The sequence below is a fragment of the Ziziphus jujuba genome, chromosome 10, assembly GCF_031755915.1.
Source record: "Ziziphus jujuba cultivar Dongzao chromosome 10, ASM3175591v1".
Classification (NCBI taxonomy): Eukaryota; Viridiplantae; Streptophyta; class Magnoliopsida; order Rosales; family Rhamnaceae; genus Ziziphus; species Ziziphus jujuba.
In genome coordinates, this window is record NC_083388.1 from 22,910,122 (window position 1) to 22,924,941 (window position 14,820).

General features: G+C 33.5%; 1 protein-coding gene across 1 annotated transcript in view; it reads left to right on the forward strand.

Annotated features, from left to right (window-relative positions):
• The first annotated feature begins 1,103 nt into the window (after positions 1 to 1,103).
• Positions 1,104 to 14,820, forward strand: part of LOC132799698 (pentatricopeptide repeat-containing protein At4g31850, chloroplastic-like) — a 32,209-nt gene continuing 18,492 nt past the window's right edge. The window contains exons 1-4 of the mRNA XM_060812155.1: positions 1,104 to 1,471; positions 4,707 to 4,717; positions 5,127 to 5,337; positions 7,286 to 7,420. Coding sequence (XP_060668138.1) covers positions 1,104 to 1,471; positions 4,707 to 4,717; positions 5,127 to 5,337; positions 7,286 to 7,420 — 725 coding nt within the window. The remainder of the gene's footprint in view (positions 1,472 to 4,706; positions 4,718 to 5,126; positions 5,338 to 7,285; positions 7,421 to 14,820) is intronic.

The window sequence follows — 14,820 nt, forward strand, 5'->3', positions numbered from 1 at the left end:
TCTTTTCCTGATTTATGTTTTCTTGAATGAAACTGTACTTTTCCAAAAATAACTCATCTAATTCTTCTGTGACTAGCTCGTTTCTAGTTTTCTTCTTTGGCTTTTTTACATACCGTGCCATAAATACAACAGACCACTGAAGGGGCAATGAGACCAGCATAAAATGTCAATGACTTGCATACAAAATCTTCCCACAGGTCTGGAAAAAAAGAGTGTGATTTTAGAACGAAAGTCAACTAATCAGTCAAGATAAATTTTAACATCAATCCCACTATCAATGAGGGATTGAACTACTACTCTAATCTTCCCTTCAAACTTGTCCCTATCCCTTGGCGTATAAGAAGCAGTATACACATCAGCTTCTCTTGCCCTCTTAGCTAAAATCCGACCAATGGCTAAACAAGCTGGTATACCTAATCGGGACCTAAGCACTGCTTTAATGGCTTAGTAGGACTATGCCCAATTAGACTTCTAGATTCAGATTCCTCTTCCTGCTAGTCACGCAGAGAGAATTGAGAAGTTTAATGGAGCAAACTTTAAGAGATGGCAGCAGAAGATGCTGTTTTACTTGACCATGCTGGGACTTGCGAGGCACTTAACTAAAGATGCACCACCTAGTAACGAAGAGAGTGATAAGGAGACACTCATGGCGGTGGATGCATGGAACAATTCTGATTACTTATGTCGGAATTATGTCCTGAATGGCTTATTTGATGCCTTGAACGGAGTATACTGTGGCACGAAATCAGTAAAGGAGTTGTGGGAAACACTAAACCGGAAGTACAAAACTGAGAATGATGGGCCTGAAAGTTTATCACAGGCCGATTCTTGAACTACATGATGATGGATACGAAGCCATTAATGAGTCAAGTATATGAGTTGCAAGTGCTGATTCAAGAACTTATTGTTGAAAGGATGATTATGAATGAAGCCTTACAAGTGGCTTCTATAATTAAGAAGTTACGATATATCTGATCCACGCATAATATCATGAAAAATGGATACAAATTTTTGGCTGCTACTTAGTATCGGCAATAGGTCTGAAGAAGTTACCTCCAAGTTAGAGTGACTTCAAAAATTATCTCAAACACAAAAGAAAGGAGATGGATATAGAGGTTCTTGTTAACAAGCTTCGCATTGAAGATGATAACAGAAAATATGATAAAACATCCTCAAAGGCCGTGGTGAAAGTTAATGTTGTGGAGCATGGTCAGAGCTCCAAGAATAAGAAGAAAACTAGAAAAGATTCTAAGTTGGGGTGTAAAGTAGGAATCTCCAAGAAGATCAAGTTTCAAGACAGGTGCTTTAATTGTGACAAGATGGGTCATAGAGCTATAGAATGTAAGCTGCCAAAAAGAAAGAAGAACAAAGAGACACAAACGATGGAGCATATCACTCGAGAGGTTGATGACATTGACCTTAACGTTGTGGCCTTTGAGGTGTACTTGGTGGAATCTAATCCTAGAGAGTGGTAGGTAGATACTGGTGCGATCTGCCACGTCTGTTTAGATAGAAACATGTTCACTTCCTTCGAACCAAAGAAGAATGGGAAGAAGTTGTTCATGGGTAACTTTGCCACTTTAGAAATCTAAGGTGAGGGCAAAGTGATCTTAAAGATGACTTCTAGGAAGGAGCTGACTTTGTATAATGTACTATATGTTATGGATAGTCGAAATAATTTGGTGTTTGGATCGCTACTGAGAAAACATGATTTTCTTTTAGTGTTTGAGTCAGATCAGGTTATTTTGTCCAAGTTTGAGATGTTTATGCGAAAGGGCTATGCAGTCAATTGTTTATTTAAACTTAATGTAACGACTGTAAAGCCAAAAGAAACGAATAAAGCTACTACTTCTTCTATTTACTTGCTTGAGTCTTCCATTTTGTGGTATGGTAGACTAGGACATGTTCATTTTAATTCTTTACAGATGTTAATTAACTTAAATCATATTCCCACGTTTGAAATTAATTCCAACCATAAGTGTGAAATTTGCGTGGAAGCAAAATCAACGAGGTCATCATATCAAACAATTGATAGAAATAATGAACTTTTGGATTTAATACACAGTGATGTATGTAATTTAAAATTTGCACCAACAAGAGGTGGTAATAAGTATTTTATCACCTTTATTGATGATAGCATGAAATATTGCTATGTATACTTGCTTAAGAGTAAGGATGAGACTATAGAGAAATTTATAAAATAGAAATTGAGAATAAACTCAATAAGAAAAGTTAAAGTGATTAGAAGTGATCGTCGTAGAGAGTATGTAACTCTATTTGGAGAGTATTGTGCTCAACAAAGCGTTATACATGAAGTTATTATACCATATTCGCCACAATCAAATGGTATGGCTGAACGGAAAAATAGAACTTTGAAAGAAATGATGAATGCAATGCTGATAAGTTCTAATTAGCTCAGAACTTGTGGGGGAAAGCCATTTTACAGGCGAACGACCTTTTAAATAAGGTGTCTCGAAAAAATAAGGTAAAGACACCCTATGAGCTATGGAAGAGAAGACAACATTCCTATAAATATTTACAAATGTGGAGGTGTCTAGCCAAAGTAGTAGTACCTACACCTAAGAAGGTGAAGATAGGTCCCAAAATAGTTTATTGCATTTTCATAGGATATGCATAGAATAGTAGTGTGTATCAGCTTCTTGTGTATAGGTAAAAAATTACTGAATTACACAAGAACACAATAATGGAATCGAGAAATGCATTATTTTTCGAACATATTTTTCCGTATACAGTGGAAGAGTGACTGAATTTGTCTAAATAAACTTATGATGCTATTAGTGATGATAATAATGATAGTGATCGAGAACAACAGAATGAAGATAAGACTGACGTTGAGATTAGACATAGCAAAAAAGTAAGAATCGAAAAATCCTACGGTCTAGATTTTCTTACTTATATGTTAGAAAGTGAACCTCAAAGCTTCCAAGAGGCTGTAAATTCTTATGAAGGGAATCTGTAAAAAGTGAGATTGATTCCATCATGCAAAATCACACTTGGGAGTTAATAGATCTTCCTTTAGATTGTAAACCTTTGGGTTACAAATAGATTTTTAAAAGGAGAATAAAAGCAGATAGCTCAATAGATAAATACAAGATGAAGCTTATAATTAAGAGATACAAGCAAAAAGAAGGTCTTGATTATTTTGATACTTAATTTTCAGTAACGAGGATAAATTCCATAAGGATGGTACTGACTATCGCTGTCTTACGGAATCTTTGAAGTACATCGAATGGATATGAAAACAGCCTTTCTGTAGATTGGTAAGAACAAGAAAAGAAAGTCTGTAGATTGGTAAAGTCCTTATATGGACTTAAACAAGCTCCAAAGCAGTGGCATAAAAAAAATTAATAATGCCTTGCTAAAAGATGGATTTAAAATAAATAAGTGTAACAAATGTATCTATATAAAAGATACAAAGAATGGATATGTCATCTATGTTTATATGTCGATGACATACTCATAGTAAATTGTGACGGCAATATGGTCCAAACTACAAAAGCCATGTTAAATTCCAAATTTGACATGAAAAATATGGGGTTTACCGATGTGATTTTAGGAATAAAAATCACGAGAACTTCGAATGAAATCATTTTTCATGAAACACATTATGTGGATAAAATACTGGCTAAGTTTAGTAAAGATGATACTAATATAGCCAAAACACCCATAGATGTGAGTTTATACTTATCCAAGAATGAAGGAGAAAGTGTATCTCAAGTGGAATATGCAAAGGTGATTGGAAGTTTAATGTACTTGATGAGTTGTACTAGACGAGACTTAGCCTACGCAATAAGTAGACTAAGTAGATATACAAGTAATCCAAATGAAGATCATTAGAAATGGAACGTTAGAGTACTAAGGTATTTACAATATACTCGTAAATACGAACTGTATTATACAAGATATCCTGCTGTATTAGAAGGATACAGTGATCCAAATTGGATATCAGATATCAAGCATTCAAAGTTCACTAGTGGCTATGTGTTTACATTATCGGATCCAACTGTGATGTGGAAGTCCTCAAAACAAACTGTGATAGCTCGATCCACGATGAAATCTAAGTTTATCGCATTAGATAAATGTGGTGAAAAGGCAGAATGGCTACGCCAATTTTTAAAGGACATTTGAGATGGTCTAAACCTGTGCCGGTAATAAGTTTACATTGTGATAATCAATCTGCGATTGGCAGGGCACAAAATATTATGTATAATGAAAGTTTAGACACAATTCTATTAAATAATTAATCTCAACTAGAGTTGTATTAATAGGCTATGTAAAGTTAAACGATAACATGATGGATCCGCTAACCAAAGGATTAAATAGAGAATTAGTTGAGAAATTATTGAAGGGAATGGGATTAAAGCCCATGAGTAAAGTCAATACGGTGGAAACCCAACCTATTTATTTATTTATTATTTTTTTATTTTTTTATTTATTCCATTCCAAATTGTTTGAATCAAATTACATATTTATGGTTAAAAATTGAATTGTGATAGCTTTCCCTAAAGAGGTTTTGTGCCTAGTTGGTATAGTAGTGTGAAATTTTAGATACTCACCTGTCGTGAGACTTATTTTGTCTGCATTATGTGTACCAATGTAATGCATGTTGACATAGTGGATGAGATGTTTGATATTTACATATTTCATGAAATTGTCAATGTTATTTTCTCCTACTTATTAAACAGGGTCTATATAGGTAACTAGGCTACCCTGTCGGTGGTTTTAGTTGCTTTGTATGACGCCTAGAATGGTAGTGAAAGTTGATTGAATGCCATGAATTGTATGTTCTAATTTACCATGCCGGTGATTTAGTTCAATGCATTTGACTATGGTTATTTGGTTGACTATCTCTGGCCCGTGAAAGGGTATCTTTAATGCTATAAAGACCCTAATGATATTGATATTGTTTTGTGTTGAGGGACTGAAAAATAGTTATTGTTTTATATATATTAAATACTTTATTGTGTTTACTATTTCCACAGTTAATAGCACCCCAAATATTCTGCCTATGACTGCCATGATGAAATTAAATGGGACAAATTTTCAGAAGTGGAAGAAGACTTTGGTTATGAATTTGACATTTATGAAATTGGATTTGGCTTTAGAGATAGATCCACCAGAGTTACCAACTGATGAAAGTACTGAGGCAGTTAGGAAACTTTATGAGGATTGGAGGCATTCTCACAAGTGTTGCACGATGATGATGGAGAATAATATGGATGAAGCTATTTATGCAAGTATTCCAAGGGTGGAAACTGCAAAGCAACTTTTTGAGGAGATAAGAAAGAAGTTTATCAAGTTTGATATGAATGAGAAGTATGGTGGAATTAAAGGAGTAAGGAACCATATTATGTTACTTTGTTCTTATTATAATAAGTTGAGGAACCTTAAGATGGACATTGAGAGGAATTTTTGACCTATTCTATAATGAAGAGTTTTCCATCTCAATTTGATAATATAAGGTCTACTTTGAATACCAAGAAAGAAAGTTGTAGTTTGGAGGAATTGACTGCTATTCTTGTAAATGAGGACGATGATATTAAGCTAAGTAGGTCAAGATCTGTTGCTATAGTTTCACATCAGGTAGATAAGTCCGAGAAGGTTTTCCAAAAGAATGGACAAAGATTCAAGCCTAGATAAGGATTCAAGCCTGGACAAGGATTTAAGCCCAATAGGAAGAAGTTTTCTGGTATGAAGCCAAAAGGACCTAAGGATGGAGCTCATCACATAGAAGAAATGAAAGCCTACTTCAATGGAAGGTGTGGCTACTGCAATAAAGTTGGACACAAGAAAATAGATTGTTGGCATTTAAAAGGAAAGCGATAAAAGAAAGGTAATATTTTAATGATTGAGACCAATATTATTGATGTGCCTATAAATACTTGGTGGTTTGATACTAGAGTAACAATTCATGTTACTAATTCATTGTAAGGGATGATAAGGTAAAAGGGGCCAATCAATTTTGAACAGTATGTTTCTATGGGAGATAGCTCAAGAGTTAAGGAGGATATCATGGGGACAATCAAGTTGAAACTTGCCACTAAATTTGTTATAGAATTACAAAAAGTTTCCTATGTACCATCAATTAGGAGGAACTTATTATCTATTTCATTTTTGGATAGTCAAGGATTTAGTTTTTTGTTTGAAAATAACAAAGCTGAGATGTATAAAGATGGTAAAGTTGTTGGTTTTGGAATTTTATATGGCAATTTATATAGACTTGATTTATTTAATAATAGTCTCAATTATTTTATTAATTCTATTGTTACCCCTATTGTTGCTTCTAAACGTCCAAGAGTTAATAATAATTCCTCAATGTTATGGCATAAGCATTTGGGATATATTTCTAGACACAGAATGGAAAGATTAATGAAGTGTAGAATATTTCTTAATCTTGATTTTTCCGACTTGTCTTATAGTGAATGTGTGAAAGGGAAGTTAACTTCCAAGGTTAAAAAAGATAAGATAGCAAGGTGTGGAGGTGTTTTGGAGTTAATTCATACTGATATATGTGGACCTTTCACACCAACTGCTTTGGGTGGTTATAGGTATTTTATTACTTTCATTGATAATTTTTCTAGTTATGGATATGTTGAGCTTATCCATGAGAAGTCAGATTCTTTAGTTGTCTTTAAGGAGTTTAAGGTAAAGATGGAGCTTCAAAAGAATAAGAAGATAAAGATTGTGAGGTCTGATAGAGGTGGTGAGTTTTATGACATATATGATGAGATTGGACGGAACCCATGGCCTTTTGCAATATATTTACGTGAGTGTGGCATTGATACGCAATATACAACACCTGGTACACCTCAGTAGAATGGCATAGTTGAGAGGAAAAATCGCACTTTGTTGGATATGGTGCGATCTATGTTGGCAAATTATAGTTACCAGATTACTTGTGGGGAGAGTGTTTAAGGACGGCGGCTTATGTTTTGAATTAAGTTCCAAGTAAATCTGTTCCCAAGACTCCTTTTGAGTTATGGTCAGGAAGAAAGCCTAATTTGCATCATTTTCAAGTATGGGATTGCAAAGCTAAAGTAAGGATTTATAATCCCCAAATTAAGAAGTTGGATCCTAAAACTATAAGTGGATATTTTGTTGGCTATTGTATAGGATCTAGGAGTTCAAGATTCTTTTGTCCATCTCACACCACCAGAATTGTGGAATCAAACAGTGCTGTTTATTTTGAAAATGATTTTGGGTTTGATGATAGTAATGGTCCAAGGGAGCCTCAATTTAGAGAACAAAATGTATACATTCTCAGTGTTGTTATTCCTGATAGAGATGCTATTAATCTAGTAGTTGATGAACCAATAGTTGATCAAGATGGACTTGTTGTTGAAGGGCAGGATATTGTAGATGCTAATGTGTCTTTGAGAAGGTCACAAAAGACTAGGAGGTCAGCTTATAAAGTGGTGATTCGAATCCAATCACTTATAAAGAAATCATAAGCAGTTCACACTTAAATTTTTGGTTGGATGCAATGGAAGATGAAATGAAATCCATGGCATCAAATAATGTTTGGATTTGGTTGAGTTACCAGTAGGTAACAAGCCTATAGGGTACAAATGGGTCTTTAAGAGTAAAAGAGACTCTAATAGTCAAGTGGAGAGGTATAAGGCTAAACTTATAGCCAAAAGGATTAGCCAGAAGGAAAGAATTGATTATACAGAGATATTCTCTCTTGTATCCACAAAAGATTCTTTTAGGATCATTATGGCAATGTGGCGCATTATGACCTGAAGTTGCACCAGATGGATATCATAACTGCTTTTTTGATAAAGGCTATATGGATGATAAGAAATCTACCATTAGGTATATATTTATCATGGCAAGAAGCCCTATGTCTTGGCGGAGTGCCAAGCAATCAGTGACATCATCCTCAACTATGAATGTAGAGTATGTGGCGTGTTATGAGGCTACTCGTCATGCAGTTTGGCTTCAAAATTTTATTCATGATTTAGGAGTAGTTGACTCCATTGAGAGGCCTATTATGATGTATTGTGACAATACTGGAGCGGTGTCTTTCTTTAATAATTTAAAAGGTACCTCTAGTGGGAGGTACATTGATGTAAAGTATTTTGTTGTAAAGGAGAAAATTGAAGAAAACCTCATTACTATTGTTCACACGCCGACTTATAGTATGGTGGCAGATCCACTAACCAAGGCCTTATCAGTAAGCATATTTGAGGAGCATGTGTCCCGTATGGGATTGTTAGGCAGTTGAGACTGCTGTGGATCAGTGGGAGTTTGTTATGTTTTCTGCAGTAATATCCATGTTGAGTATTATTTATTTCTTTGGGTATTTTGATACATTAATATATGTGGATCATTATTTGTTTATGAAATGATTTATTACACATATTATTGCTCCTTATATTTACAGGTTTGTTGAGACTTTTAGTTTATGTATATATGTATATTGATCCACAAGTACCATGGTGAGTCCCTACTACCTAGTTTGGGTTATTGTTATATCCTGTTGATACACAATGTGTCCGGATGAAATGGTATTATGTGTTGAGCGGTTGCACGTGGTTAGGTAAATCTCTACTACCTAGACTGAGTTTATGGTATGCAAAGTGCTTTGTTGAAATTGTATCATGTTTTTGGGAGATTTACTGAGAAAATCTCTACTACTTAGTCTAGTATATTGTTGTGCCCTGTCGGTATACTATATATTTAGATGAAATGGTATTACGGTTCGGAAGATTCTGTAGTAAGTGAGTTTGGATTATATATATTATGATTATGCAGTCCAAGTGGGAGGATGTTAAATAAATAAATAATTTGTGGACTTAGTATAATTAATTACTCACTGACAGGGCTTATTTATGCCATTAATGAGACTGGCTTATTTTATTATTTTGTAATAGGGCCCTTGGTCACATACTCTCTATAAGACTCCAGTTGGCCCATTGGACTTGAGGACCAGCCCTCTTTATAAGGCCATTGACTTATCCATATTTTTACTATTATTATTAAATTATTATTATTTTGTGTGTGTCAAAATTAATGGGTAAGTTTGACTTGCAAAAACTATAAAAAAATCTCTAGGGCAAGCAAACAGATACATGCCATACGGTATTTTTTTAAGATTAGGGTTTTCAAGGGTCTGATAGTAGTTTGAGAGTAGTGTGTCCATAGGTACTACTTTATGTTGTTTTGTATTTTGCAGGATTAAAGTTTTAATTTATCAATAGCTGTGTTTGGAGGTTAGTATTTTATGCATTGAATGGAATTTATTATGTATATTTAGATCTACGTAAGATCTAACAGTTAATCATTTGCTCATTCCTATGATGAAACAGTGATAGATAAAAGTTAAGCATAAAGTATGCTTTTAATGATTTCTATAAGTGTGTGTTTGGTCATCAACGCATAGTTATGCTGATTACATTGGAAATATGAATCACGTATGTAAGAGAGAAGAGTGGTCACTTCAAAGGAGAATTGTTAAAGGTGCAATTGTTCAGAACTCTCGCAGAACCAGGGAGGTGTTCAGGGCCAAAATGAACACAACAGTGAGAACTAATGTATATCAGGAAGGAATCATGTGTGAACTATGTTGTCATTTACACAAACGATGAAATTGTTCAAATATATCGCATCTACCATTAATCAGTAAAGTAGATGTAGTCTCATAAAATAAGGTTCAAAAAGTAACATCTACCTATCCTATATAGGTTTCAACTGCAGAGCTTTACCACCAGAGTCATGTTTTGATTTAGAAGTCAAATCATTCATGTGCGGATTGTTATAGTTTTTGGGCTTGAGTGAATGATTTGTATTGGGCCTGCTTTGGGCTTGTATTTTGCTTTCCTAAACGGTTTGGAGTTTGAGATTTATATGGTTTTTTGAATAAATTAAATAATTTTTTGAAAAAGGTGTTGAGAATTTTAAGGGAAAAGAACTCTATGTTGAGTGCTTTTTGGTGTCACGATTTTTCAACGTACTAATCAGTTGGAAAGAGGGTTTTCACAAAAAATTCAATTTTGAGAAAGTGAACCTGAAAAACAGACAAAAAACATAATTTTTCCTTTGAGAAAGTGAACCTGAAAAACAGACAAAAAACATAATTTTTCTAGAAGAAAAATTGAGTTTTTGAGTCAGTGGTAAAGTGAAGATACGCTGAAAGTTCGTAGAAAATATTTTGGAGTTGCCGTGTCCAATATCTTCGCAGCCGTTGTATCCTGGGAGAGTATCGTCACAAAACACCTCCATCGGTGGGCGAAAAATATCTTAAGGACACTGTAGTACCGCTCATGCCTCGGTCAAACTTCCAAAGAGCTTATCACCATTAACAAGGACATACATGTTCTATTTTATTTTGATTATTTTATGTAATTTTATTTTACGTTGTTTTATGTTATCCACATGTTTATATATATATATATATATATATTCATACATATTTTTCAACAGTAACTTCACCTTTGCAACTGCTTTTTGTGGTTTGTTACCCTCTCTGCTTAATATTCAGTTCCATGGGTTCCAGATGCTACTGTTTATGGGTTCCAGATGCTCTTGTTTATGGGACAACCTCTGGTTTCCTTTAGGGATTCAATTCGTTTCACAATGGCCATGCTCTATTGGATTTATGTTGTTAGAGCAAACTAATTAATTGGGTCCAAATACAGGGATTATAGCAGTTTATAAATACAGTGATTACTAACTTAGAGATTGAAAATTTCAGTAGAAAATCAAATATTTTGAGTGCAAAATATTAACTTTCTTGTTTCTTTTGTGATCAGGTGCACCCGTCTACATGCATATCTGTTATGAAGAAAGACTAGTTTGGAAGGTTCTGTAAATTTGAGAAAATATTTTCTATAGTGCTACAGGTTAGTAATGGATAATAAATATATATCTATCACATATTATATTCAGCTGTACGATTCTTGAAAATCACTCTAACAAACTTATTGGCTCGTTCACCTGGCAAATAGAGGACAGCAGGCTAATAATGTTCTGAAGAATATTCTTTTGTTGAATTCTTCTGTTGATTAGTGTCTCTGTGATCCTTGCGCTGATATGCTAGTACAGTCGATCTTCTCGATTGAACTTACAACCAGAGACAGTTGTTTAGATTTGCAACTCTTTGTCCTTGTAAATACATTAGTTGATTTGGTGTTTGTGTTTTTCTCTGTCAATTGTGTGACGTACATTTGCTAGAACATGGCTGGTCAAATCTCTTACTCTCTTGCCCTTGCATGCTTGTGATTTTCAGATTTCCGTTTCTAGTATGTGTTGGAGATTTTCTCTTCTAAACTTTGGCTTACCTTGTAAATGAATAAGGGAACACTTTAGTTTCCTTGCTTGAGGGATTTTCGGACTTGCATATATAATATATCTCTAAAGTGGAGGGGAATGATAAAAATGAGAATTCTTGGCTATATCAGCTAGTTAATCCTGGCTGCAAGTTGCGGTCTTGAACTCTTTGGATCTCAAAATTTTATTTTATTTTTTGAAGGTTTGGTCGTGCCAAAACAAAAATGAAAATGATTGCAAACAAAGCATATCTATTTTTTAATTTTTAATTTTTATTTATTTATTTATTTGCCAACACAAACATATCTAATTTGAGATCTGACAGCCTTTGACCATCTAAAATGGATAGTGGAGACGACTATCAAAATTATAAGTTAATTACTTTTTTCTACTTTCCGCCTAAGTATATTTAAACGATTGAATTCAATGGCAGTTGTGCTAAACTATGTAACTGAATTGTGACACATTTTAATAGGATTAAAACTTGTTAACCTCTTATTTAATCAAGGCTTGCGATAATCTTTATCAGGACTTCCATAACTGTTTTTCCTTCTTTTCATCCAAAAAAAAAAAAAAAAAAAAAGGGAAAAAAGCTACACTTTCTATTGTCTTTCTGCAAAATAAAAAACAAGTGGAACAAATTTCTAATGAGAGGGGTGGGACCCATAATAGCACTCCCAGGTGGAACCCATCTGGGAGGAAAGGGTTGTGCTCCCGGAACACAATGGATTTTTTCGGCCGGGAGAGCAGATTTGGGCTAAGAATTGTAGACAAAGCCCAATAAGCTCGAGTTATTTCCCATTCTTAATATAAAATTTTATGGTTATAAAAGAAAAAAATAATAATATTCAGTTGAGTTTTTTTATTGCACGTACGTTGCAAATTTTTTTAAACAAGAAAAAGTAAAAAATTACGTAATATATTCAGTTGCAACGTCTTTGGAAAAATCATCGGTGTACGGTTTCTCCTCCAATTTTCTTTTTTGTTTTTGGACTGGTTGAGATGATGTGCTAACAACTTAAGGTATCCATATTCACCAAAAATAAATAAATAAAAATAAAAACAAGGTATCATCATCAATCACTTAGCAATCTCAGAAACAAACAAGCAATCTTCCACTTTATTAAAAGTAATTACCTTTGATTACGAGATTTTTCCACACGTATATGACTGTTTTTTATTGATTGGTCTTGTATCATTTTCAAAAGCTGCTGGTTGGTAGTACAGGAGAGCTTGTGATATGCTTCTATAAAATGGGAGAGGTTAATTAACTGAAAATTTTCCAAAGAAGGAGGGTTTATCTGTAAACGAGGCCCATGTGGAAGCTGTTATCAAAATATATGATAGAATATATATGTAAATATATGGGGATAAGATAAAATTAATATAAATAAAATACAGAAAATTAAATAATATAAATAAGAATCTGTATGTCTTTGTTAATGATGATTTGCTAAAAAATTTGATCAAGTCATGTGTGGTATCACAGTTTTTTTATGATGATTTTCGTTCATCGATGTAGATATGTTATGACGATCGTGTCTTAGAATATAATGGCTGCAAAAATTTAATGGCTGCAAAAATTTTGAATACGGCATCTCTAAAATATTTATTTTTCAAACTTTCAACATATTTTTACTTTACCACTCACCTTGCAAGTCAATATATTTTTGTATATTTCCAAGAACACACTTACTGATCTTTTTCTCACCGGTTTCCTACGAACTCTAAATTCTCAACACTCAAAAGAGTGTGTTACCATTAAATTCTCAACATACACATTTCAATTTTTGATCAAATCCTACATATTTCTAAAAACCAAACCGTAAGGAAAATAAAAATTAAAAACCCAAAGCCCATTAAAAAATAATTCACACTTGGCCCAATAAGTAAAAACCATAACACAAACTTGCTCAACTACTTCGACTATTTACAAATTTTGTACATTTTTATATGGTGCATCCATTGTTTGCATATGAGAAATACGCAACATGAAAATAGCGACAGGATGATCTTCAAAATCTCTTAAAATAACCACTTAGAAACCAATCAGTCATCTTCACGTGGCTGCTTAATTCTCTATAATATATATATATATATATATATATATGGATTGCTTAGTAAATGTACGCTGATGAAAAATGTGGGAGTAAAAAGGCTTGTCTCTATTATGTTGAACTTTAATCTCCGGTTCTTTATTTTAATTTTTAATTACTTCTTGATGATTATTTAAATTTCAATTAAGTGAGTTTGTAGAATGACGCAAAAATAATTTCATATCCTAAATGTTTAACAATGCAATCCATTCCTTTTTGTTTCCCAAAGTACTACTAAACCTAGAAATTATGATTTATAATTGCATTTTCAGAACTAGCAAAATGCCGGGGAAATAATATATACATATATATATATATACAGTTCGTTTATGGTACGGACGGTTCTTATGCGGACCACAGTATTAGTGATGGTTTTTTATAGTATTGATGACGATTTTCCAAAAAATCGTTGTTAATATTATGAAAAACCGTCACTAATACTGCGGTCCTCATACGGATCGTCCTCACCATAGAATTTCCGTGTATATATATATATATATATATATATGCTTAAAGAATAAGCTAAGCTCACAGCTGTACATGTTTTGTTATTAAGTAGATAAAGCCAAAGAAGAGGCGCTAAGCAGAGACGGCAATGGAGGAACTGATGAGCTGCGGAGAATTGAGCAAGTATTTGCCAAATGCTTCCTTATTATTCTCTGGTTTTGGTTCATTGCAGGCTAGGCCCTGTTTGGCAGCTGTTTCTATTTGTTAAAATTAGTTGCAAAATATATATTTACTTTTTGGGGTAGAAATAGTTGCAAAAGATATGAACATAGTTTTTGAAAAGACTTTCATTTTCAAATCCAATTCATAGAAGTGATCAGTAATCTGCCAATTTAGTCCCCTGTAAAAAATCCAAATCAATTGGTAATCAGGTCGTACGTTTAATTAATTAACCCAAAAGAAACAGATACTTCATTTGTCTGGTGGTTTTACAAAAACACCATATCTTGACTTTAGATCTTATTGCAAACTTCCTTGGTTGTCAGTCTTTGAATTTTGCTTTAATTAATGTCAACTCGATACTAAGAAACTGTCAATGCGATTTCAACACTTTGATTTTTAGTATTTTTTTTCCTTTTTTTTTTTTTTTTTTTTTTTTTTTTTTGAAAATTAAAGAAAGAACGCCGCGTGACTATTTGGTATGTATTATGGGCTTTAGCCAAGCAAAGTAGTCCGATTTTAGAACTAATTTAACTCTAAAACGTATGAAAGGAAGCTTCTAAGCGTTTGAATCGGCTAGTAGTTTACTTTTATTGCCAATTTTGGCCTTATATTTTTTCTTTGGTTTTCTTGAGTCCTACCGAACTTTTTTGTTGTGTTAGGCCTGTACGTTTTCTTAAGGTGTCAAACATAGTAGACCAATTAAGAATATAGAGGATTTTGGACTCTTGTTGAGTTGGTCAGAACTTGTTAGGTCAATTAATGT